Raw genomic sequence first — 26,127 nt, 5'->3', positions numbered from 1 at the left:
CTATAGGTTTTTATTTGCTATACTTAAATCTAGTTTATCAGGATTTTGAAGGTTTATAGAAAACTTAAAGAGATATAAAATGTTAAGTAACTTTATCCAGTGAGTGTGTTTATCCAAATATGTTACCAAACTTCTCAGTTTCTTTTTTAGAAGGCCAGTTAGGGACAGACTGACTCATTCTCCTGTCTGACAGAATGCAAAGACATCCAGAGTTTAGCTGGCAAGAATATTAAAAAAAAAGGGGAGAATTTTAGGATTTCAGGGAGTGTGTCTTGCTTCTCAGTTTCCCAGTTGGATGCAAGATAAAATTTGCAAATGAGAAACATGCAAAATCCTGTCTAAACATCTGAATAAATGATGTCCCAATTTCCTGATGACTTAAATGCAAATCGTATGATCTGAACATTCCTAAAAGTCTTCTTAATAGTCATAAATTTATACGTCAGAATAAGGTTTACAGTGCTAAGAATTTTCTGATAACCCTAAAAGTCTTAGCATATAAATCAAATTGAAGGGAGCAGAGGGTGCACGGTCTCTATTTCTGCTGGGTTTTATTTCCTTTTCCGCAGGATTAGTCTGTTTCGTTCATTTTTTTTCCCCGGGTTATGAGGAGGAAGGAGGCTAGTATAGCATGTAAGGAAGTGCAAGTGAGATGGTAACAATTATGATTGACTAAAATGGAAGTACAGTTCAAGAAAACCACTGTTTTGTTACCTGTACCCTGATAATGTCTTTGGGGCACATGTCTTTCCCTATGACTTGAAGATCCTGTGGATCAAAGTGCTGAAACTAAGGAATTTCCCAGTAGTGTGTAAGAGGTGAGACTCTGGTTTTAAAAGTGAAGAGCTCTGTTAAGGTTGAAGTTTTTGAATCAGCTGTCATAATTTCAAGCAAAATGTGTGACGTGAAAGGTGTTGGCAAGGAAGGAAATACGGCATTGTTCCAAAGAGCAGTTGTAGTGTTTTTTATTTTCTTTTTCTTTCTTTTTTTGTAATTCCATAATCTGATGCTGTGTCTGCTGAAGATACTAGGGGTATCTTGGGCAGAGAATGAGAGCAGACCTGTGCAAGGCATATCTCATCAAGCTCATATGCACATTTGAAAACAACCATGGCTCTGGTTTCAGTGAGTTTACCTTCCCCAACACTCTTGGCAAAGGTAGAGTCTGGGAGAAGGTATCTGATGCTAGGCCAAATTTAGCAGACATAAATCAGTTGGCTCCCTGGGTATTTTCAATGTTATTGTCCGTTTGGCACTTTTAATTTCCTATTTTTTGGGGGGGAATAAAAGTTCTCTATGGCAAAATACTGCCCCTTCCCCGCCCACCCCCCATCAGTAACCTTACCACAATTATTCCATCACAACTGTTGTTTTTGTGGGTTTTTTTCTGTTTGAAAATTAATGTTGCCAATGATCAATTGGTGGTTCGAGAGCCTCTAGTGCTGGAGCCATCTGTTGTCAGTCTGTCTGTACAAGCTCTGGCTTTTACCAGTCTTGTTCTCCAGCACAAACTTTTCTATAGAAGGGTGAAGGGACTGGTTAAATCTCTCTGCCCGCTCAGTTTTGGAGTTCCCTCAAATCACAGACAACAGGGGCCATTGTGTCAGGTTTTTACCCAAGGGGTGTGCGGTTGAGGCCTGTGGCAGGAGGGGAGCGGGCAGTTCTCTGTTCAGAATTGTTCCTAAGCAGCAGACCTTGCTGCAGCCCACTCAGACTCTCATCTTAGGGTTTTATCTGCTATGGATCTCAGCCGGGTCTGTGTCTGTGGCCAAAATGGGTGCCTTAGGGTTCTTTTTTAGTCTTAGCCAAGTACACAGAAATCTTTCAATAGAGTAACAATCCTATCAGGAAGGACTGTATTGAGTTGTTAAAGAGAATGAAATATTGAATTAATAGAAAAGTGAAATTAGGAAAATGCAGCTTTTATAGAAGTTCTACAAGGGTCAAGCCCTTTCTGTATTTTGGACATTTGAAATAAGAAGCAAAATTGTCGGCAGCATGTTTGGGGAACAATCCTCTGTTGTCAGGGATGAGACTGGATGATCTAATGGTTTTTCTTGTATCTACTTCCTATTACTCCCATTTCCTACTCTGACCCATCCACCTGTCCTGTCCCCCGACATACAGGATTCTGAAACAGAAATTTTAAAAATGGAAGATCGTGTGTCCCTCCTGACCTTTTAGTTTATTTCTGAATTAAAACATATTCTGTGTTTTTTTTTTCCCCTCAATCTTCATTGTATAAAGTTTCAAATATTGACCATACTTTGAAAAAGTGTTCACACTTTCAGTCTTCAGCCATTAAAAAGGCTATGTGTTCCCTTGTCCACGTATGTGGTGTTTTCCTGAAAGGTTATACAGTGTGCATTTCAGGGTCAAGAAACAACAAAAAAAGTAAAAATAAAAATTATCACTTAAGATACGTGTTTTCTGGTAATCTCTGTTCTCAACAGATTTAGTGCTACTGATTATTTTGTTTGTTTGTTTATTCTCTGTTTAAAATTGCTGTCTTAGCGCAGAGACTGAGACTGTGATATTTTAATTAAACTGTTTCGGTCTCCCATGCGTGCTTCTTTCCTATGTGTATGCAATGCTCAGAGCTGGGCATAAATGCATTGAAGCTCATAGTAATGCCATGGGAAATCTGGTTCTGAGTGTAGACCACAGGTCTTGGTAACTGATGTGTGACCTGTACTCATAGTTCTCATGACCATTTTCTTTTTGCCTGTTAAGATATGAAACTAATTATAGCACATATAAGTCACTTAATTTTTTCTGCCACGAGAAAGATCTTAACTTCATTGAGACTTCTCCTCCTTCACACTTGAAGAGGAGTATAACTTTTCCCATAGCAGTGGTTTGTTCTGGAAACTTATGGTAGTGTCAAACTTTCTATCTCAGAGAACAATTTACAGATTTGTCTCTCTGTCTGATGTTTTGTGTTTTCTTTTCAAACTCCGGTTACAAAATCCTGTGCCAATTTCTCCCTCTCTCACAGCCCCACCCTGCGATGAATCAGAAGTGCATCGTGCCTTTTTTTGGTCACAGGTCTTGGTGCAGTCATCCACTCCTATTGTTGCTGATGATTAGACTAGTTATGCTGTGCTGCACATGGAGCCGTGCACTCAGTCTTATTTGGAAATGTAAATTGGTGACTAGAGCAAGTGCCCCATTACTGAGGGCAGCGCCTCAGCATGAGCATATTTGGCCAGTGCTTCATCGTCCATACCGGTCACTGGTGAGGTTCCAGAGTACATGGAGTTGGTGTTGATTTACAAGAGCCATAATTATTCTGAGGGTTGCCAGCTTAGAAAGATCATCTTTCCCTTTGAGCCCTGACAATACGGTTCAAAGTGCTGACCAGAGCTACCACCGGGGTGGTTTTCCATGGTCATCCCTTTCAGGAGAATTTATGCCCTTTTGTAGGGAGGGCATGTGGCAAGGACTGTCACTTTCCCTCCTCCTGAGGGGAGAGAGGGTGGCAGTGTAGGGGAACATCGTTTGACTAAGGTTTGTCATTGTGTCTTCCCCGGCCTCAAAGTACACAATGATGGTGTCAGCTGGTAATCCTGACAGTGTGCCTGAAGCAGCGAACAGACACCTTATGTGCTCAGAATTTATAGAAATTAAATATGAGCCTCACTTCTCTTGGTCATTCCACCAATGTCAGTGGATTTGCATGAGAAATGGTTATTGCCTAGACGTTGCATCTGCTTGCTGATCACAGTAGGTAGAATAATTTAGAATTGTACCACAGATCTAGAGAATTTGTCAATTGTGTTAACACCGAGTTGAAAGCCCTGTTTCTATTTCTGTTTATTCTTAATCTTTGCTTTGAATAAACATAATGTGACCTGATTTAAGAGGTTTGTGTTTTTTAATCCCTTTGTCAGCCTGGGTTTTATTAATTTATTTGCTCTAAGATAAAGTATTCTAACCTTTCATCATGCACTGAAACTGTTGTAGAAATCTTTGAATCTTTGGATTTTGACAGGGGTTTGATTTCGCAACATCTGTTCAAAGTTATGTAGTGCAATGGTACATAGTTTTTCACGTACGAGCATGAGGTAATTAATCTGTGTACATCACTTCCTTGAGTTTGTCTTCGTGCCTCAGTGGTATTGTTAGTGGGACTGTCCCATTGGGGTGTAATGCAGAATAAGAGGGCTAATGTTTGCTTGTGGTGGGTCTCATTCACCTACAGAACACTAGATACCCATGAAAAAGGTCAAATGTACAGAGATCTGGCATCCATTTCACAACTTGCAAGACATAGTCTCAGGCATATGTAATATATATAGCTCATTGCCAGAAAGCTAAAAGGAAATGATTGCATTTGAGTACAATGCAATCTACAACAATAGTTCAGTGTGCATGAAATTAAAAACTGCTGGTAACACATGTAGCATAAATAGGTTGACAGTGTTTATTTTTACTGAAGCTTTCTATAGAGATAAGATCCTGCCTCTTGTAATATTTAATTGGCTTCATTAAGAAAAACAGCAAATATTAATTATACCAACTGTTACAGAATATTGAATTTTCCAGAGCAGGGCACACAATTTATTGTAATTCCAGTGTGTGAATTGTCAGAATTAAAGTACAGCAGTGTTATGCTGACAACATACTAACACACTTCACCTTTTAGCAGAGATGCTTCCTTTTCTCCTTGATGCCCTGTCCCAGTTTTCAAGCATTGCTCACTTGACCTACTGTGTGGAGTAATTACTTTTCTCTGACAACTAAAAACAAAATAGCAACAAACCTAGCTTAACCTAGAGTGCTCAGTATATGACATCACATTTCTTACCTACTCAATACTTGAACAATGTCACAACATATTATTTAATTTTGACGTGTTTTTAGGGTGGTATTTAGTCCAGGTATTAAGATTGCATGAGAAGGTAAGAACGTACTGTAAAGGTGCACAAAAGGAAATAACGTAGCCCTAATGCAGTAATTAGAGTGAAAATGCATAGTGGGGTGAAATAGCTGGTGTCGAAATGATAAAAAAATATTTTTGAAGTGAGGGCTAGGGGAAGGATGTAGTTATTTGGATGGACAGAAAGATATGTTTGGTTTATTTGTGTGGGAGCTTTTTGTCATTGTATGTGGGGGTTTTTGCATGTGTGGTGGGTTTTTAAAATGATGATTATTTTTTTGTAATTTTCTTGAAGGTGCTATGAAGAAGAATTTGCGAGAGTTAAATGCAGAAAGGCTCAGGTAGAAAATGTGCCCAAGTATTACAGGCTGAGTGACAAGCAGTATGACTTTATTAACCCAGTTTTAAGAACTGAGGTATTAGAGAATCTTAAGGAGGAAGCCAAGGGCAAGGAGATAGAAGACTGAGTTCCCTTCTAGTCTCATGGAGCTTGGGATTGTGGCAGGTTGCTGACAAATGGTGACATTCATTGTTGTGGTGGTGGTTTGAGTAGACTTGAGTCATCAGCATAGAGATGTTGGCTGGCTTTGAGTTTCTCCGAGGAGGAGCACAGAGAGTGAAAGGATAAAGAGAAGACATAAAGAATAAAACCTGTGGGGTCCTATGGACAGAGCAGAAGTGGACAGTGAGAAGTTTCCAACTCGGACTACACGGTCGAACCACTTAGAGAAAGGGAGTCAGAGCTGGAGTGGGAGAAACTCTGTGTGGGTAAGATGGCAAGGAAATGCCGAAAGCTCATTTATGTCCAAGGCAGCCAAAAGATCAGAGACAGTGAAGATGGATTAGCTTCAGAGGGTTGCCAGAAGGGAAGTTACTGAGCCTTTAATGAGAGCAGCTTCAGTTGAACATGGGGCAGAAGCCAGACCAGAATGATGCCTACAGTGAAATGGAGGAAAAGGGTGTCCTGGTGAGGATGGCAAAGACTGCAACAGGAGCCCAGGCAGCCAGCAGAATCACTGTCCCTTGGAGATCTTCAACAGTCAGCTGGACGGGGGTCTGAGCAACCTGATCTGACTGTGAAGTTGGCCATGCACTCATCAGGTTGTACAGAAGACCTCCAGAGGTCTCTTCTGGCCTGTAGCACTCAACAGGACATCATATTAATGACAGACCTTGAGGGGGGCAGCAGTTGGAGCAACAAGCACAGCATTTTATAGTGTTTTGTTAGATAAGAAAGGCTACAGTTGTGAGACTTTTTCAGGTTAGGTTCCATTTTTTTTATACTTGATGAATGTAGACTCCTCAGATGGGTATAGTAATAACTCTTAATACTGAAAATGCCCTGTACCAGAAAAAAAATGTCTGACACAGTGGAATAGAGTTTGGTTGGCTGGCTTGGGTTTTTTCACTTGCTTAGAGCATAAGGAGTAAGTTTCTTTTTAGGAAATGTTAGGATTATCTTATATGTAAACAATTGTGTTTTCTTCTGTTTTTGAGTACTTTCTCTATCTGACCTTTGTGAGTGTGAATTCAGAGCTAAACCAAAAACTTATGAGGGCTTTCCTCTCTGTAGGAAAAAAAATCTCATCCTAATACATGATCCTTAAACTAAACATCTTATCAATTGCTGCTATGGGGACATTTCTTCCTTTCCTTCAATTTAACCCTTGTACCCCAAGGTAAGTGTGACTGATTTCTTCCACTCATACCTTCATTTCCTTTCAGTGTTCAGAAAATGGGGAATAGCTGTGCTCATCTAATATATAAAACTTCTTGAGTTTTGCAGAGGAAAAGGGCTGTGTAAGTGCTAATAATTTTACTATTTTACTCTGTCTCTTTGTGTGTGTGTTTGTGTGTGGAATGGAGAGCAATATGTAAACACGTAAATACTTGTGTGCATATAGCTTGTTTTCAAACTGGGAACAGCATACGTGGAAAATCTTCTAGTTTCATATTCTAGCTTTGTGAAATGTTTTCTGAAATAACAGCTTTTATTATTTAGCTTTACTAGAAAACTATGGGAATAAATATACTTAGATAGGTAGGTATACCCTCAAGGAAGATATAATGGAATCTGCATTTGAAGTAAGTATTCTTCCTAGTCCTTCATCCCTCAACCCCATGAAATGCAATAGCTTCTGAAGAAGCTCAGTAGCTTCTGTGCTATGGTTCTTCAGGTGCACCTAGTAGTCTCTGTATCTGACTTTTGGAGTTATTTTATGTTCCTGTGGGTTTGAGTGCTGCTATTTCTTTAGATTCCAGCAATACAATAAAATTCTCCCTTCTAGATTCTAGTAGACTTGGTCTAGTACTCTACCATGCTCATGTAGTTTGTGTTCCTCTCTGATCTGCACAAAGAGCACAATTCATGTTGAAGTGCAGGGGAGACCTATCATCGCCCATTGGCCTTCTTTTCCCCACAAAACCGTCCCTTATCTGATAGGGGTTTGTCAGTGGCTTCCTGCTTCAAAAGTGCATATGACTGAAGATGAATAAATGTAATGATAGCAGCATGATTTTACCATTCTTTTACTGGTAAATGTCTGTTGCTAAGCACTGAGGCTTTTCAGTTTGAAAGATGAATCTTTGTCTCAACTACAGCAAGACTACGGATTATTAGTTTTGGTTGACAACAAGAAAAAAGCTTAAAAGGGCTAAAGCATTAAATGCTAGTCCAGTTCTTACATCTAGAAAGCTGTCACTAGTCCTGTCATAAGCTCAAACACCCAAATGTGACAATGTACAATTGCTGATGCCAAACTTAGTCTTGTTGTCTTGCTATGAAGTCAAAGGGTTCTTGAATGATTCAGGTGAAGGGTTTTTGCTGAGTCAGTGAAGATTGCTAATATTTTGTGTGAGAAATGTCATGTATGGAGGGAGTGAGGTGGCAGAAAGGCCCTAGAGATGGAAGCTTGCCTAGTTTTTTGTAAAACATGATCATCTGATAAACGAGTTTATCACTAAAATTTGCATTTAAGAATTCTTTACTTCCTGAGTACATATATCCTTATTTTAAAATATATTCAGAATCATATGTAAGAGTGGAATCTGACTGATAGTCTCTCTAAGTAGTTTTAGTTTCTCGAAGTAGTTTTCGGTGCTTCAGCATCTAAGTTTTTTTCATTTTGATCAAATAATCACTTATTATTCATTTACCTTGTTTTGCTTGCATGCATTCTATACTCCTCAAGGGTATGTGTAGCATATACTGTAGCCTTGCTCTTTGATAAAAGCAAGACACTTTTAAAACTAGTTGAATGAAAGTTCAGGATTTTGCTTTGAAACTTAAATACTGTTAGGAATGTTAGGTACCCTTCCACACTTATAAGAGAATACTGCTTCTGGCTGAAAAAAGAAGAAAGGTCATTGACGAACACGTAAAGCTTTTCTGAATATTTTTTTTTAATTGAATGGGGGATGAGGAAGAAGAAATGCATTTATCTTTGCTTTATGTATGAAACTTTTCATGGAGTTCTACTTGTTCTTAATCCAAATGCAAAATTCACATCCTGAAAATATGTACATTGGACTAAGGTTTTTAGGTTTTTGAAATGAAAGAGAAGGTCACTTTGTTGCATACGGGTGTGTGTTCTGAATGTCACGTTGGGTAGACTAATGTAGAAGGAGCTGTGCCTTAACTTGCTGAGCTTTTTTTTCTTTCTCCCCCCCCCCCCCTTTTTTTTCTTTTTTTTTGTTATGGCAGGCAATTGCATGGGGATCTTGATGGCGACATAACTTGGCAAACATTTTGGAGTTAGCTCAGCATGTGACATCACACCCCCTTAAGGTTTTCCACATAAAATACGTCCTCCAAAGAAAATACTAAAATTGAGACTTATTCTGAAATCTATTATTACATCCTCTAAGGTCTCATTAGGCACCTTAGTATTTCCCCCCTGCCTCCTTTTTCCAGGCAGATAGACTAAATGTTGCAGATAATGGTGGTAAATGTTTTATAGTCATGGGGGAATATGGAGGGGGGGTGTGGGAAGAGAGTTTTAATCCCATGTCTACCCCGTTTGCACAAGGAAAAAAAAGAAAGTACAAGGACTCTGTCTTTCCTTCTGTGCAGCTTTTCATGTTGTGTGAGGACGTATCTGATGCAACATTTTACCGCTTTTAGCAACTGTAGTAGTTTAGCTGTGTCTCCAAGAGATTAGTGTCTCACAGCTTTTGAGAAAAGGACAGCAGAGATGAAAACTTCCATTCATCTCAGGTTTGGTTCCTGATACGATGATGTTTCACAAAAACAGTTTAGAGGAAAAAGTCAGTTCTGTGCCCTGTGGGGAGACTTTGGATGTGCTTTTCTGTGTGTACCAGTGCTTGCCTGCATCTGTATACATTTCTCTGAGAAGCAAAGGGTTGGTTTTTTTTCCCCAGCTGCTTTAATTGCAATCCATAACTATGGCTGTGGACTTGGTGGGAAGCATATGTGCTATCTTTGATAGACCTGCAGGAGAGAGGTGTAGCGTGAAGGGTGAACGCTGCCAAAATACATGGAACATGATGTTACACAGGGAAAGCAGAGGAAGAATTATCTATGCATAATGTGAGTTTAGAACAGGCTTGACGTTCTCACACCCAAACATTTCCATCTGGAAGCTGTTCCTAAGCTAAAGGAAACAGAAACAATATTCTCCTATCTTCTGGAGTAGCTATCCAGGGAATAGGAAATGTTCTTTGATATTTTTTTTTTTTTCCTTAGGATGCATTTAGTTTCACTGCAGATTCAGAGAAAGCACAGTTTGATGTGGCTTTTTTATAGACAGTAAAAAACATTAAATTCTTCTTAATCCTTCTTCTGAGAATAGGTATTGAAATCCTCACACCGCTTAAACAAACTGTGTCGCTTTTAGGTTACACTTAAAAATAAAGTTGGATTTATGTTTTTTGTGCCAATCCTGATAGGAGAACTTTATGGTGTTCTTATTTTCAGAGCTTTCTGTAATTTATTCTCTGCCTTTGCTTCTTCTTTCTGTATTTCTATCATCTGTCCAAACATCCACTTTTCCTCATGTCTTTTTGTTCTGCCATCAAAGGCTTCATGCCTGATTTGATGTTGTTACTTACATACTATAGTGTATAAAGTATCTTAAACGTACTGAAAGGTTCACCTGCTTCATGTTGGTTGTAACTTTACACATTTGCATATCTCCGTGTATTCTCTGTAGTGTAACATGCCTGTCATCCTACCACAGCGCTGAAGAGTCTGACAGCTGTTTACCTATCTTACCTGCTGATGGAGAAGTAGACACTATTGTTATTTAGGAGTAGTTAGTCATGTTTTCACAGCTGAACTCTCAAAATATAACTCTGCAAATATTTCTGATTTTTAGTAGATACAGAATAAGAAGGTGGACAAATCATTAGATGTAGCATTACACGGTAGGCATTTCTTAGTACTATGGCAAGAGGTAACCTTACCTTTCACATTCTTGTTCCAGTAAGTTTGTAAACTCATCACTTTTTTCCATGTATTTGCTGTGCTTCCTCTTCTCTTCTTCTAGTTCATACAGTGTCTGTCTGTGTGATTTTTCTACCATTAGAAGTTGCTCCAGCATTCGTCTGTGTGTTTCTTTCTGTTTCTCTACAACTTTATCAAGCTACAAAAAAAAAACAAACACTCCTCAAGTCTTCTGAAACTCTTACTTGCTCAAGCTTTCATTAATGAAAGATTTTTAAGAGAGGGTTAATAATATAAAATGCATTTAATAGCCTAATGGCCAGGTCCTTTGATATCTGTTTGGAACAGGTTATATAATTCTGTCAGTTTAGTTCTGACAAAGTAGAACAATAAGTTAAGGTAAGGTTTTGCATGGCCCTTAGTCACCTTCTGTTCTTCCTCCTGCCATGACTGATCCTCAACAGCTACTAATTAACAGTTCCTGTTCCCAGGGCTGTGCTTTTCTCATTGATCATTGTGGTAGAGAAACAGATGTCTTGGCAGAAGAAACCTTTGCTTCACACAGAAGTAGCCTGACTTTTGGTTGAACAGGAATAGCTGCCTCATTGGTAGCTGTACAGGAAACAAGAGCATTGGATTGCCTTTGTAAGGTAGACAGGTAGATCAAAAAGCAGTTTTCCTCTGTTTTCATAATAAATGTGTGATACAGGCAAGAGTGGAAAACAATCCTATCTCCCATGCTTACTCTGAGCATGGTTCTGGGTTTCTGGAATAACCAAGCACTGAATTTTGAAATCGTTGGAAGTATTTTTATTTAATAGTGGTGTTTGCTGTTTTGTTCCTCAAATTTCACGTTATAAAGGAGTTTGTCTTGCAGATGGCACCTTTATAGCACAGTTGGAACATCAAATTCCCTTCCCCAGGGATTTCTGCTGAGCTTCTAAATATTATTATATTTATAATAATTATAATATTATATTCTAAATATATATATAAAATATAATATTTAATGTAAATAATCTATCTTAAGTTTTGGTAATAATTTTCAGTTTTTCCAAACCAGAGAGGTATTGGCACTGTAGTTATGCTCTTAAATAAAATGATTTCCACAAACTGAAAGAAAATTATCCTTCTGAATATTCTCTTATAATTTTCAATTGGGTAAGTGACCGAGTTATGCAAGTGTGTGTGTATGAAACCAGAAAGGATTTTCCTCCTTAGGCATTTTTGATCTAGCTGAAGTTTGAGGAGCGCTCACTGAAGGCCGTCTAAAGACCTGGGAAGAGTCTGTATCTGTGAGAATATCTGTTCCCTGCTGGTTCCCCTTCCCCTGCAAAGACTGCCTCCCTCATCAGGTCAACACAGGAATCCTTGTCTCCTTTTTTTAAAAGAGAAATTTTAAGCTCGAACCCAGTAGGTCCTTTTAACCACAGCCTATTCTAGTAGGTCAAGCTGCTTTACAGTGCTTCACTCTATTAATAGGAAAGAATTCACAAATGGGCATTGTGGGAAGCAAGGCTGGTTCTGGTTCTCCAACGTTTCCCCCACAAGGAATTCCATGTGCCACAAGAAACACTGGGGCTTCAGATTCTTAGGGCCACTGCTTATTTTGGACAATTTAATTCCAAGGAGTATGATTAATTATCTTTTCCTCATGTTTATTCACAGTTCAGCTGATAGAAGCGATGACAGGAAGAGCTGGAATGACTAAACATGAGTTTCTTGAATGAGTGAGAATATCCTCAGTTTCTCCATGGGCTTCTGAGTCTCCCTCTGCTTACCTCAGCTTCTTTTTAGGCTTTATATATTCTCTTATGTTTCTCCTAAATCATTGTTAACTTTTTTGGTAACACTGCAATGAATAAGGAAAAAGTATTGACAAGACTTTGAAAGATAGTTTGAGTCCAAAATATTCCAACAGAAATGTAGACAATTTTGCAAATTGCGTGTTCTTTCTGCTTGTGACGTTAGAGAGCGTCTTTTCTGTTGCGACATAGCTGAGCTCCTTTCATACATGATCAAAAAATGTGAAGAAACCTATGACTGTCCTAGTTGGCTGATTTGTGGTGCTCTTACATGAAGTTGTTAAGGTTTTTTTTTCTTCTTCACTCATAATTTGCACTCTTTTACACCAGAAAGGTCAACACTTTCTGGAATCATGATCCTAAAGTAGAACCTCTCTAGGGAAAACTTTTCATACCTAAACCCTTGCATATGGAAGCTTTCTCAGTAAGCAAGTCCTGTCTTGTACAGTAATCTCTTGGCTGTGTTTTCTGTATCTTTTACAGAGGTTGAAAACTGAATTGCCTTATAAGGTTAAAGAAAACTGGCCATTTTTAATTTCTCTACACTCTCCCTTCTTTCACCAGAAGTGGAAATTTCAAATTTTAAAATCTTTTGTTCAGCTACTAGCTTACCAGAATGAGAGAACTGTCAGTGTGTTTTATCAGCCTTCCTCCCCCTCCCAGATTTCAGAGGGTTTCTTGGAACATCTGTTGCGTAGATGCTTGAAGCACCATCACCTGAGCTTGTGATCCTTGCCAAGAGGTGCATATGTGCTGCTCTCAGAAAGCAACCTGCCTTTTGTCTTTGCACAAAGTTCTGATGCGATGCTGTTTGCAACTATGGGCCTGTCTTACTTAATGTGAACTGGGCGTCAGCCTTGCAGGATAGCGCTTGCTGGTCTCAGTCGCCAGTGCGAGGTCAGGTGGGAATGAAGGCAAAGGTGTGAACTGCTGATTTCTTTTGGCAGGCAGTCTGCATGGATGGGGTTTAGAATGTAAAGCGATATATTTTTATGGATTGCACCACTGTTACAAAACTGTACATAGGAACCTGAGGGGATGTGTAAATTGCTGGCATAAGAAAACACTGAAATTTCTGGCTACAAGCTCATCATAAATCAAATGATTCCTGTTTCCAAACATATAAATGCTTGATGGAGATGAGGGTTAGTTGTCTACACAAACACCATTAACCAAATAGAAAATAGTCTTGCTTCTGCAGGTTGGGTGTGAAGAGTGTTGGACCTGCCAGCAGTGTTTTATGGGTTCAGTATATTTTGTTTGCTCTGGAGTAAATTTTGAATGGCTATGAGAGCTTAATTCAAGTGATAATCCAAGCAGTAAGAATGCAACAAGAAAGGTAGTAACTCCAGGTTTTTGTTTTGCAGTTCTCAGTGGGCAATGCCAGTGCCTTTCATTTCGCAGTTGAGAGTAGCAGTTTGGATTACAAACTGGTAGTTGGAATGGGAGAGGTGTGCATTCAAGGCAGGGAGGGGTAACAAGGAGTTTGAAAATGGGTAAAAGAACTGTAGTGTCGTGGGGAGACCTGCTTACTTGAAAGGGTAAGAGAGACAAGTAAATAAGCTGCTGCATTAAAGCTCTTCTCATGTTGCACTTTTCTTCTGTCGCTCAGATTAGAAGATGCTTTTAGGTTTTCTTGTCAAGAATGCCGTCAAATCAGTTCTACCTTGAGCATTCACACCTGGTGTGTGGCTGTTGTGGCTTGGGACAAGGTGGAGAGTGAGAGCTTGGGATTCCACTTGAGGGAGAAGGGAAGAGGTGCTGGGCCTGTGGCCTGGTGCAAGTGAGTGATAAAAAATTGGAGAGGCAGAAGATCCTACATCGGTATTAATGCAGGTGCTTGAGATCTGCATGTAAGCTGCAAAATGGGTATGGGCGTTTGAGCGTGTGGCGCTCGTGTGTGCTACTGTGCAGCACGTCTCTCCCCCCCTGCAGGACCAAGCACAGCAGAGGCTGGCACTGGGCTGCTGCACTTCTGTGTGTTTTCTTTGGAAAGCTCTCTTTTGGCCCTCTGCAAGGTAAGGGCATGTCCCTGGGGAGCAGATTTGACTCTTGTGTTATCCCCTGTGAGATCTTGTGGCTGACTCCCGCGTCTCCAGCAGAAAAGAAGGAAGAAGTCGTGTGAACCAATACTAGTGTGAGATCCCCTCGCAGGAGCCGTCTCCAGCAGCCCCTGGTTCCTCAAATTACTCTGTCCAAATGCTAAAGCTGTGCTTGCAGAAATATCCTTTTATATGTACACACGTTTACTCAGCATATGCAGTTCTTGGCTAAAAACCGCAGAGAACTAATAAGCAGCAGTATAAATGTCTTCTGTTGAAAATTAAAGTGATAAAATCTTAATTAAGTGATTTGTTGTTTTGTTCTTGCTAACCATATGGGCTTTTAGCTGGAATTAATACTTGAACATACTGTACAATACAATGGAAAATAAGCGTGGTCTTACGTAACTGTGAATAGTTCAGCAAGCTAAAATTTAACAGGAATTTAATAGTTTTAAATCGTTTTGCCACCAACTCGTCTCTGAAGTCAAACTAGGATGGTGTGTCTCATATCCATTACTTTGGAACTGAACTTATAGTTTTTATCTTTTTAGACTGTTTTGTGTTTGGAGCTGTGCCAGAATAAAATCCGGATTAGTTACATTTCTTTGTCCAAAATTCAGTGAAATATTAATATTATTCCTGTTAATAATACCCTCACGGTCATTGTTTATGAATGTATAATCTTGAGTTTAGGATTACTAGAGATTGGGGGAGCAGCTCCTCTCTTGTCTTTTCCAACCCTAGCTGAGCCAAATTTCCATGTGGATACGTTGGTCTGCTTTTCCTGAACGCCACCTTGTCAATGTTATTGTTTCCGTTTCTTCCTATGACTGTAACTTACTGTCACCCTACCGCTGTCAGCTCTGGAAGGTTGTGACTGACGCTGTAAGACGTTGTGAGGATGCAGTCAGATATACTTCGTCAAAAGACTGATGAGGATGCATTTTTCCATGAGTTGGTGGGCACTGGGCATTTAAAACTGGATGCCATTTTGAATTATCCTTGATGGACGTAGAATATAGGCTTTCCTCTAGTTTCACTACTTTTAGAGGAGTTCTCAAAGTAGTAAGAGGTATTGTTCATCATATTTCAAACAGTGAGGTACCAGATTTTAGTATCTGTGTCTGTGTTATTGGAAGCTGGGGAGAGTTAGAAACAAGAATTGGCTTTCTAATTCTGTGAAGGTTTGAAATGAGAAAAAGACATCATAAATTCTGCACTGTCTTCCTATTTATCTCTCTTTTCCTTCATCACCTTCCCTGCTGTGTTTTTTTTTTTTTTAATTATTTTAAGAATTTATTTATTTATTTTTGAATCTGGGAAAATGGTTCTTATGCTATTTTTCTGTATTAACTAGTATGTTGAATACCTTTTTTTTCTATTCAAGAGAAGTGTCAATTGATCTGAAGCCAGATTTTTTCATCAATAACTGACTTGATCTAAATTTATAAAGCTGCAAAGATGGAAAACCTTTTCAGGCCTTTTTGTCGAGACAGAAACAAGAAGAAAATAGAAGTCTTATTTTCTTTTATTTTAAGCTCCTTTAAACATAAACCCATTTATTGTATCCTCAAGTGTGAGGAACAAGAGTTAGCTTATCTGGCATTTGTTTGGTTCTCCTCATAGGTTTTGCAAAGAAGATGTATTGCTACTGTTTTCTATTTTGCTACATTCGTTCACCTACAAATCCTGTTTCTAGTGAGTAAAGTTGTCCAGTCACCAAATTTTCCCACTACATTTTTAACCAAATTTGCCAAGAAACTTCATAAAGTTTAGGATAGATGACCAAGTTGTGAGGGAACGTTAAAGGACGAGTAACCTTACAGACACCCTCACAAATTCACTGTATTTTCAATTGAGCTTTGGGAAGAACTTCTATGTTCAGGGCTACAAGGCTAAATTGTCAAGGGTGAGATGTACTCTAGAGGAACTGGATCAGGGGAGATCACAGAATCACAGGATGTTAGGGATTGGAAGGGACCTCGAAAGATCATCTAGTCCAATCCCCCTGCCAGAGCAGAAACACCTAGATGAGGTTCTCTAGGCAGATAAAAAGGTACATTTTCATGGTGGCAAAAGGGGAATTTAAATGGTTGATTTCCATGCTTTGTGGCTGGTTCCACCTCTCCATTGGTTTTTATAAACGTTTTAAAAATCCAAACAAAAACTGAATGGGTCTCTGGTTTAATTTGGGGGTATTTTGAAACTGAAAGTGAAGAATGCCTACCGGTTATGGCATTCTTAGGTTTACCAAGATATACGAAATGCCAGTGGTACTTCTAGCCTTTCAGTTGCTCTCAGGATGTTTAGCTTTGACTTTTGGAATTGCCAAATCCAGTGGTGTTAGAAATCCTTTCTCTGCCATTAAGTGTAAGAAGGAAAAAGCGTGTATAAACTTAGGTAAAGTAACAAACTGAACTTACGTTTACAAACTCTTTTGGACTTCTCTTCAAATAATTTCCATTTGTACTCAAAGTTTCTGTGACATAATGCCACAATGTTCTAAAATAAATTAACCTCCACAGTTGAACTTTATCTGTTTCAGATTATAGCCAGAGATTTTAACCTCTGAGCCTCTGAAATGAGTTTTGACCTTTTGCCTGACATAATTTTCTCTGAAACAAGCTCTGTATCCTTAGGTACATTTCTGTTCAGAAAGCTTGGAAAACACTTGGTGGAAGAATTTTATTCATAATTTCTGCTTTTATTTTTATGATTATTATCTCTTAAAACATTATTTAAAATGTCTATATACAAGAGTAGACACTTGGGGGAAAAAAACCCCACATATTCTAATATGAAGGGATTTTAATATCCAGTAATTGCATTGCAGGACAGAAGTGAAATTCAGATAACATTGTTCAGAAAGTATGGCTGCTTCTGCAGTGTAATTAAACTAAAGGTTGCTTACAGATAATGTGAGAATATAAGATTTTCACCTGGATGAACTTTCTAATGGCAACTCATTACAGTAACTACTGGGACCATGCAGATATACCTGTGACTCCCCCAAAACTAGTGGGAGCCGGGATATGTAAAGGTAGAGACAGCTGTGCCATTGCTGCTCAATGGGCCCTTTCCAGCCATTGGTAGAGTGGCCTCAGTGAGACAAATGGAGAGGCATCTGTTTGGGTTGTGAATTTGGGGAAGAGAAAGGAGAAAAAGAAGGTGTCAAAAATAGAAGGCTGATTATCAGAGTTTCAGGTAGACAAAATCATGTATTTCTATGTTTAAAGCCCCCAGCGTGCAGTATAAATGAGGATCATTAGATAACTTTTTTTAGCAGGGACCCCACTGGATACTGGTCTTTGTTCTGCTGTCACTTACACTCACATTAGATTCTAGATTTAGAGCTCATTTGCTTTCTGTTTGTGAATTCAGTGAGATATTTTCTGTTTAATTTGGTGGGAACTATGGTTAAATATCAATTATATGTTCATACCTCTCCCATAGGCTTTTCGTAGATATCTTCTTGCCATTGCTCAGCCTTTGTTTGAATAGCATCTCGCTGGAGGGCCTCTAACACCTTCTTGGGTGTAACAAAGCCGTATTGTGCTTCAAGCAAAGCCAAGTCAATTTTTTCAGCCTTAAGTACTCCTATAACTTCATCTTGAGCCTGCAGAAACACAAAGTAAGGTTTTATTTGGTTAAACTGTATATATGTATTTACAGGTTAGCTTTCTACTTTCGATTTGGAGAAAACTAGAAAACTTTTTAAAGAGTGTTGTGTTTGTCAAGTACCCCAAAATAGTAAAAGCAAGACAGTTAAAAAGCACGAGGGAAGTATTGGTCTTTGTATTTTATTAGTTCTGCATAAACTCCAACATCTTTGGAACCCTCAACAATGCTTAAATACTTTGTTAGTGATTAGATCATATTGCTGTTTCTGGACCAGTGTGTAGCATTCACAACACAAAATTTCAGGGCAAAGTGTGACTTGTGGTATTAGAAGCTGATTTCAAATTGTTAGGGAAAGATGTTGGGATGGTTCCTGAAACCTGGAAGCTTTGCGCATTCTGTATATTCTGGGTTCGAAGGTGGCTTTTGTAGTTCAAACTTGCCCAGGGTCATCTGCTTCTGTTAGACTGAGCTCATTTGAGCAGTGACTGCAGTGAGGTCTGTGGTGCAGGGGATGGCACCATTTGCAACACGCATTCCAAAGCCATGCAATAGTGGCAGTTCTATAAAACAAGATTAATTGCCTTCAAGGCTGGCAGTGGGGTCCAGTGTGTGTGTACGGGTACATACGTGAGACCATGCCTTATATATTTGTGGACATGTAGATGTGCACATACTCATTTACATGCCCTCAGGTAATAAACAACCTTGCAGCACCAAGTTTTTTAGAAGTAACTACTGTAAGGGTATTCTCAGTTTGTGAGTGCATGCGAAACCCCAGCATTTTAAAAGACAATGATTAAGAAAAGGTGGTTTCAAAAAAATCATGTAGTTTCAAAAAATATAGCCTAAAAGTGTGCTTTATACTTTTTTTCATGGCACTGCATTTGTTTCCTTAATCTTATAAAATATCTGATGGCATCCTGTTACTAAAGAGTAGTTACAATGTGTTCTCAAGTATTTTTTCCATGTGTTCTTCTATGTACATATTTCAGAAATTCTTGCACCAGCTGGCAGGTGCACCTACCTTCTTCCTATCATACAGGATTGCTAAGTCAATGCTTCGTAGTGGAGACACATGCTATTTGTGTTTGAAATGATCTATAAATTCTCTGTGCTCTTCAAAAACAAACAAACAAAAAACTGACCCCCAAACCAAACAAAAAACCCGAAGAAACAAACAAAAAAACCAAACCAACAAACCACCAAGAACAATTCTTTGCTATAAAGTCCTTCTCCTAGATGTTAAGTTGGAAGAGACAGATCACCTGCTGCAAATATTGTGCTAATTGTCTCCAAGTCCTACTTCTAATGATAGTGCTCTTTCATGGGAATATCTGTTTATGTGAATGTTTTCACTGTGAGGGAAACTGGTGTAGGTCACCACCTCCAATGGGGCTGTGTCCATCTCTTCCCTGCATCCTCTGGTCCCTGCATCCCTGCATCACTTAGTCCTCGAGGTCAGCTGGTCAGCAGATCTTGAGGTACAGAGTGGTTTCAGGAGGTTCCTTTGCCAGTGGAACCCCATGAGAGTGGCGCGACCCGGCAGCTCTTGTGAGAGCGTCTGACATAGCATAGAGGTTGCCAGGGTAACGGTGATCACATCCCCAGCCCCAGCCTTGAAAAAGCCTCAGGGAGGGCAGCAACCTGTCACTGCCCACCAGGCGCTGGGAGGTGAGAACAGCGTGTGAAGTGAGTGAGTACCACCCACACTGTGCTGCAGCAGCAAGTGTGGTAGCTCATGCAGCAGGGTGCAGTTTGTCCCTCCTTGCTCCGTAGGCCATCTCACCTATTGGCAGTCTCCCAGACTGCAGTTTACCATGGTCTCCACCAGACACAGAGCTTGCCCCAAATAGACTGTGGCAACCCAGACGGAGGGCCTGCCCCAAACTGTGACTGTTCAGGTCTCTGGCTGCAGGGAGTGCCAGAGGCTGCTGCTGCCAGAGGAGAGAGACAGGCAGTCCACTGCATGAGGTGGACTTCGGCCAGGAAGGCCAATGGCATCCTGGGGTGTATTAGAAGCGGGGTGGTTAGTAGATCCAGAGAGGTTCTCCTTCCCCTCTACTCTGCCCTGGTGAGACCACACCTGGAATATTGTGTCCAGTTCTGGGCCCCTCAGTTCCAGAAGGACAGGGAACTGCTGGAGAGTCGAGCGCAGGGCAACAAAGATGATCAAGGGAGGGGAGCATCTCCCTTACGAGGAAAGGCTGAGGGGGCTGGGTCTCTTTGGCTTGGAGAAGAGGAGACTGAGGGGTGACCTTATTAATGTTTATAAATATATAAAGGGTGAGTGTCACGAGGATGGAGCCAGGCTCTTCTCGGTGACAACCAACAGTAGGACAAGAGGTAATGGGTTCAAACTGGAACACAAGAGGTTCCACTTAAATTTGAGAAGAAACTTCTCAGTGAGGGTGACAGAACACTGGAACAGGCTGCCCAGAGAGGTTGTGGAATCTCCTTCTCTGGAGACATTCAGATCCCACCTGGACACCTTCCTGTGTAGCCTCATCTAGGTGTTCCTGCTCCAGCAGGGGGATTGGACTAGATGATCTTTCGATGATCCCTAACATTCTGTGATTCTGTGAGGTGTGAGCAGGTGGAAGATCTGCTCAGCATGGTGGTGGAACTTAAGGAAGAGGTTGAGAGACTGGGGATCATCAGGGAGTGTGAGGAGGAGATTGACTGGTGGTATAACTCCCTGGCGTGCCAGTCAGAAAGGCCCCAGGGAGATACCCCCCAAAAGATGATGGACCCCCCGCCCTGTCGGGCAGAGCGGGGAGGCAGGGGACCGAAAAGATGAGAAGGGTTGAAAGAAAGTCCCAGTTCGACGTCACAGGCAACCCTCCTCCCTACCTGCCTTGTTTCCCCAGGTGTCCCTCCATAATAGGTTTGAGGTCCTGGATCTTGAAGGAGAGATAGGGGAGGATGTGGTGGAAGGCCCAACTATGAGGTCACATAGAAAGAGGCAGTTGACACCATGCCTCAAAACCGCCTCAGATAAGAAAGAAAGAAGGGTAATCATAGTAGGCCATTCCCTTCTGAGAGGGACAGAGGGCCCAATATGCAGAGTTGACCCTTATCATAGGGAAATGTGCAGTCTACCTGAAGCCCAGATCAGAGACATCACCAGGATGCTCCCCAGCCTGGTGCACCCAACGGACTACTACCCACTCCTGATCTTCCAGACAGGTGGGTCAGTCTGTCTGAGGGGAATGAAGAAAGATTTCAGGGCCTTGGGACGGATGGTGAAAGAGTCTGGGGCGCAAGTGATTTTCTCTTCCCTCCTTCCATTTTCGGGTGATGATGTGGGATGGAATAGAAGGATCCAATCCATAAATGCTTGGCTTCGAGACTGGTGCTACAGGCAGGGCTCTGGGTTCTTTGATAATGGCTTGTTTTATAAGACACCGTCTGGACAGTAATACACAGGAAAGGTTTATCTCACAGGATGCTGGGACAGGAATTAGCTGGGCTCATTTGGAGAGCTTTAAACTAGACTCGAAGGGGAATGGGATTGTAGCTGGTCTTGCACCAGTGGGGCAGTGCTTTAGTATTGATAAAGACTGGGAGGCCTCCCACACCCCCAGGGTGAAATCGGTGTGCTCAGCTCACTCTCTGAAATGCCGGTACACCAATGCGTGCAGAATGGGCAATAAGCAGGAGGAGTTAGAAACCTGTGCGCTGTCAGGAGATTATGATCTGGTGGCAACTACAGAGACATGGTGGAACAGTTCATATGACTGGAATGTGGTCATGGATGGCTGTATCCTTCTCAGGAAAGACAGGCCAGCCAGGTGTGGTGGTGGAGTTGCTCTTTACATGAGAGAGCAACCATGATGTATCAAGTACTGTCCAGGCACGGAGGAGGAGTGAGTTGAGAGTCTGTGGGTGAGAATTAAGGGTCAGGCTGACAGGGGTGATACTGTTGTGGGTGTCTATTACAGGCCAGCAGATCAGGGTAAGGAAGTTGATGAGGCCTTCTACAGTCAGCTGAGAGCAGCCTCACAGTCACAGGCCCTGCTTGTTGTGGGGGATTTTAACTTCCCTGATGGTTGCTGGAAGGACTACTGGGCCGGCCGGCCACAGTCTAGGAGGTTCTTCCAGTGCATCAATGAGAATTTCCTGATGCAAATGGCGAATGAGCCAACTAGGAGAGGAGCGCTGCTGGACCTCATCCTCACTAACAAGGAGGGTCTGGTTGAAGCAGTGAAGGTTGAGGGCTGTTTTGGTTGCAGCGACCATGAAATGGTGGAGTTTAGGATCTCATGTGGCAGGAACAGAATACCAAGCAGAATCACAACCCTGGACTTCAGCAGGGCCAATTTTAGCCTTTTCAAGCAATTGCTAGGGGAAATACCATGGTAAAGGGACCCGAGATAGTCGGTTAGCATTCAGGGACTGCTTCTTCCAAGATCAGAGCATCCCATCCCGACACGTAGGAAGTCAAGGAAGGGAGCCAGGAGACCTGTGTGGTTAAACAGGGAACTGCTGGGCAAACTCAAGTGAAAGAGGAGAGTTTATAGATCATGGAAGGAGGGGCTGGCCACTTGGGAAGAATATAAGGCTGTTGTCAGAGGGTGTAGGGAGGCAACTAGGAAAGCTAAGGCCTCCTTAGAATTAAACCTTGCAAGAGGGGTCAAGGACAACAGAAGGAGCTTCTTCAAATACATGGCAGATAAAACTAACACTAGAGGCAATGTAGGCCCACTGATGAATGAGGTGGGTGCCCTGGTGACAGAAGATACAGAGAAGGCAGAGTTACTGAATGCCTTTCTTTGTCTCTCTCTACACTGCCAGAGGCTGTCCTGAGGAGCCCCGTACCACTGAGGCCCCAGAGGAAGTCAGGACAGTGGAGAAGTTTGCTTTGGTTGATGAGGACTGGGTTAGGGAGCAATTAAGCAATCTGGACATCCGTAAATCCATGGGTCCAGCTGGGATGCACCCGTGGGTGCTGAGGGAGCTGGCTGAGGTCATTGGTAGGCCACTCTCCACCATCTTTGCCAAGTCTTGGGAAACAGGAGAGGTGCCTGAGGACTGGAGAAAAGCAAATGTCACTCCAGTCTTCAAAAAGGGCAAGAAAGAGGACCTGGGTAACTATAGACCTCTCAGCCTCACCTCCATCCCTGGAAAGGTGATGGAACAACTTATCCTTGGTGTCATCTCAAGGCATATAAAGGATAAGAGAGTCATTAGGGGCAGTCAACATGGCTTCACCAAGGGGAAGTCATGTTTAACCAACCTTATTGACTTTTATGAGGACATAACCAGGTGGCTAGATGATGGTAAAGCAGTGAATGTGGTGTGTCTTGGTTCCAGTAAAGCATTTGACACCGTCTCCCACAGTCTCAAATATCCCTTGTCTGCAATGGTCTCAGTTGAAAACAAAACAAAGTACATGCTGATCCTAGAAGGGCAGAATAGGAAGGGAGGAAATCAGAAAGAGGAGTGTTGTCAAGAGAGGGTAACACTTTCAGTCTCATTGCTCTTGGCTGGAGCACTTCTGTATCCCTACTTGTGACTGTGTTTAAAAATATATATAAAATAATCTATTTCTAATCCTTAGCATTGTGGAAAAAACCTCAAAGAGTGGTATTTGTACATCTTGAATGTTCTGGAATCAGAAAGTAATGGCCTCTAACTTTGAAACTCTGAAACCATGTGATACACCCAATTATGCCACTTTGGCCAGTTTGTTCTTCCCTCTGCCTCTGAGCAGTTTCAGGTGGCTGTCACTACTTCTGTGCAGTCAGCCTGCCACAGAAATCTCTCTGCTCACTGGAAATCCGGTTGCCGCTTCCTGAAATTATGTTTGACCAGGTTAAGCATCATTTACTACTTGGCAGCTGGCTCCTTTTCCAGATAGAAAAATGCTCACTCTTCAAAATCCAGTATCTTGTGGGCTGAGTGGCATGCAATGCTTATGCTTCGTATTATGGGAAATAAAATAGCTCTTTTGATTTTTGTAGCAGAAGATGTTAGAATACTGCAGAGTGAGTTACTTCTTGTGATCTGGCACATACTGATTCATAGGGAGTAATGTTCATGACTTCATAGGAGACAGGTGATAAGAAGTAATTAAGTAACTTCTTAAAGGTCTCTAATATGTTCTCCATATAGGTTTTACAGTGCTTAGAAAGTGACAGCATAGTAGGGAAGTTTTGTGAGTGCTCTGCTTTGAGAGTTACGTGATCCTTCACAGTGGACCATGAGTGTTTTTAGTATGATAAAAGGTACATAGTGAGTAAATTTTATTTTCATTTAGGAGTGGTGTAAAGATCACCTTTTCTGGCTGATATCTGTAATAATAGCTATAATTTATGTATTTATGTACTTTCCAGTTTACATTTGTTCTTCTGTATCAAATTAGGTAGGCTGTTTCCTTAACATGAAAGCAGCATGTGTTTATGGTAAACTGGTGGGGAGGAAGTGTGTTTTAATCTGGGATATAAAATAAGACAAGAAATCACCTGTAATTCACCCTCGAGGACACTAAGAAGAAATAGCAAGTCATCACGAGAGAGATCCTCTCTTTTCTTGAAAGGACTTCTTTGTTTTTTCTCTGCCTTAGGGCTTCTTAGGTTGGTACTGGCTTGGGCTACATCATCCTTCTCCTTCTGCCTTCTTTGCATGTTTTCTCTCCCACTGTAACCAGCCTCTTCTTTATGGTGGTCTTTTGGTCTTTGCTGGCTCAGCTTTGGTCTGGTTGGGCTTTCTGTGCTGTTACTTCTGGAACGCATGGTTTGTGTCTCTGAAGCTGAAGGAAGGTGGGGGAAAAAAGTAATTGTTTTAACTAGCAGAGACTATAAAACTATTACTGTAATTTATGGTAGGTATTATTCTCTCCAGACTGGTAGTTTTCCCTCCCACGCAAGGCTGTTCATCATTTGATAGAAGTTGACAACCTCACGTAAGCCACCAGGACTGGGCTGTGGTTTTTGCTGGATGTCTGTAGTGAAGTGGGTCTTAACTGGTCTTACGCAGTTGTTACAATTCCCTCCTCAAAATTTGCAAAGGCAGCGACTTTAGCAGCAGTTCTGTGTATGGCACCCAGACCATATTTCCCATTTGAGAGACAGCACCTACCTCAACTTTCAGGTGGATACTTATTGTGATAAGGCAAATTTAGGTTTAGAAGGTTTTCACTGGGAAAATCTTTCTGTTCCCATTCCATAACATCCCAGCCCTTACTATGTAGCTATGTTTTGCTTTTATCTTTTCAAGGGGGAGCACAGAAGTGGTCCTCCACTACTATGAGTTATGCAGTTGCATTCCCTGTGTTTGGCAAAATGTAGGGGTTAGGACATCCAGACTGCGAGGGGTGAGCCTCATCATAAACATCCCCAACACCACCACCCCCAAAACCAAAATACCTTGCTGATCTTGATCGCCTCCTCACAATAGCCATGTAGTATGAAACCTTACTACTTCCTTAATGCTAGACTTGATCACTCTAGGAGTGCTAGTACCAGGCCAAAGGGAGACCTGTCCTAACTACGCCCCTTTGAAGTGCCACTGTTAAGTAAACATAGTCTAATGCCTTTGCAGATAAATGACTAACAGTGTATAAATATTGATTAACTTCAGGAACTCTGTGTTGCTTATCACCACTCAGATTAAGGTGTGAATGGATTATAGTCTACCTCTACAGGAAAACTGTGGTCATGGATACAATCTAGCAGACAAAAGCCTGATTCAGTGGTGAAATTAAACATGTTCCAAATACAAATAAGGCACAATTTTTCTTATTAAACCTCAAAGCTAATTGCTGAAAGGTCTAGAAAATTGTTGTGGCCTATGGTAGGCAGGAGATGATTGTGCTGCTGCTTTGTGGCCTCGCAGACCTGTGGCTGACAAAGTTCTTTCAGAGCTCCCCTTTTCACCAGGTTCTGACCCTAAATCCTGAACTCTGTGACTGCACTCCTTAACTGTGGTACTTTTTCACTGAACACTACAAATACTTCTGTGTTGTTTTTTTTGTTTGTTTGGTTTCTTTATAAGAACAGAAGAGATGGAAGAAGCTTTTTGCTAGTAATTGATAATGCCCGAGAGTGGGGAGAGTTTATCAAAAACATTACAAGAAAAGCAAGTGACATTTTCTGTAGTGCTTAAGTCTCTTATAGTCTAATTTAAAACACTCGTGGTAGCTCATATTTCATAAGAAAAAAATTGTTTCTCCAGGTCTTCAAAAACCCAGATGTGTCAGATTTGTGTGGTAGTGTGCACTGGAACCCTATTTTGTGAAGCTGTGCATTAGCAGTGTTGGGTTAGGATGGGAGCTTTTTGCAGTGAATGTAGGAAACCGAGAGTTGTTCATAGCAGGCTACTAGCAGTGGTGTTAGCTGATGATGATTAGTTGGTTCTCATTCTGCCCTT

General features: G+C 41.1%; 2 protein-coding genes across 7 annotated transcripts in view; one reads left to right on the top strand and one right to left on the bottom strand.

The window, feature by feature from the left end:
• CMSS1 (cms1 ribosomal small subunit homolog) overlaps positions 1-26,127 on the top strand; it is a 247,671-nt gene that overhangs the window by 65,072 nt on the left and 156,472 nt on the right. The gene's annotated exons all lie outside the window — the stretch shown is intronic.
• Positions 1-26,127, bottom strand: part of FILIP1L (filamin A interacting protein 1 like) — a 213,947-nt gene that overhangs the window by 63,238 nt on the left and 124,582 nt on the right. For all 6 annotated transcript variants that reach the window (XR_014184716.1, XM_082059417.1, XM_082059416.1 and 3 more), the window contains 3 exons: positions 24,222-24,508; positions 17,579-17,752; positions 10,307-10,485 (listed from right to left, as the gene is read on the bottom strand). Coding sequence is in view for 5 of the 6 variants with exons in the window: in XM_082059417.1 (XP_081915543.1) it covers positions 10,307-10,485; positions 17,579-17,752; positions 24,222-24,491 (623 nt within the window). In the remaining variant the exon portion in view is untranslated. The remainder of the gene's footprint in view (positions 1-10,306; positions 10,486-17,578; positions 17,753-24,221; positions 24,509-26,127) is intronic.

Source organism: Streptopelia decaocto (genome assembly GCF_964273445.1).
Source record: "Streptopelia decaocto genome assembly, chromosome: 1".
NCBI lineage: Eukaryota > Metazoa > Chordata > Aves > Columbiformes > Columbidae > Streptopelia > Streptopelia decaocto.
This window is presented reverse-complemented; position numbering and strand designations above follow the sequence as displayed.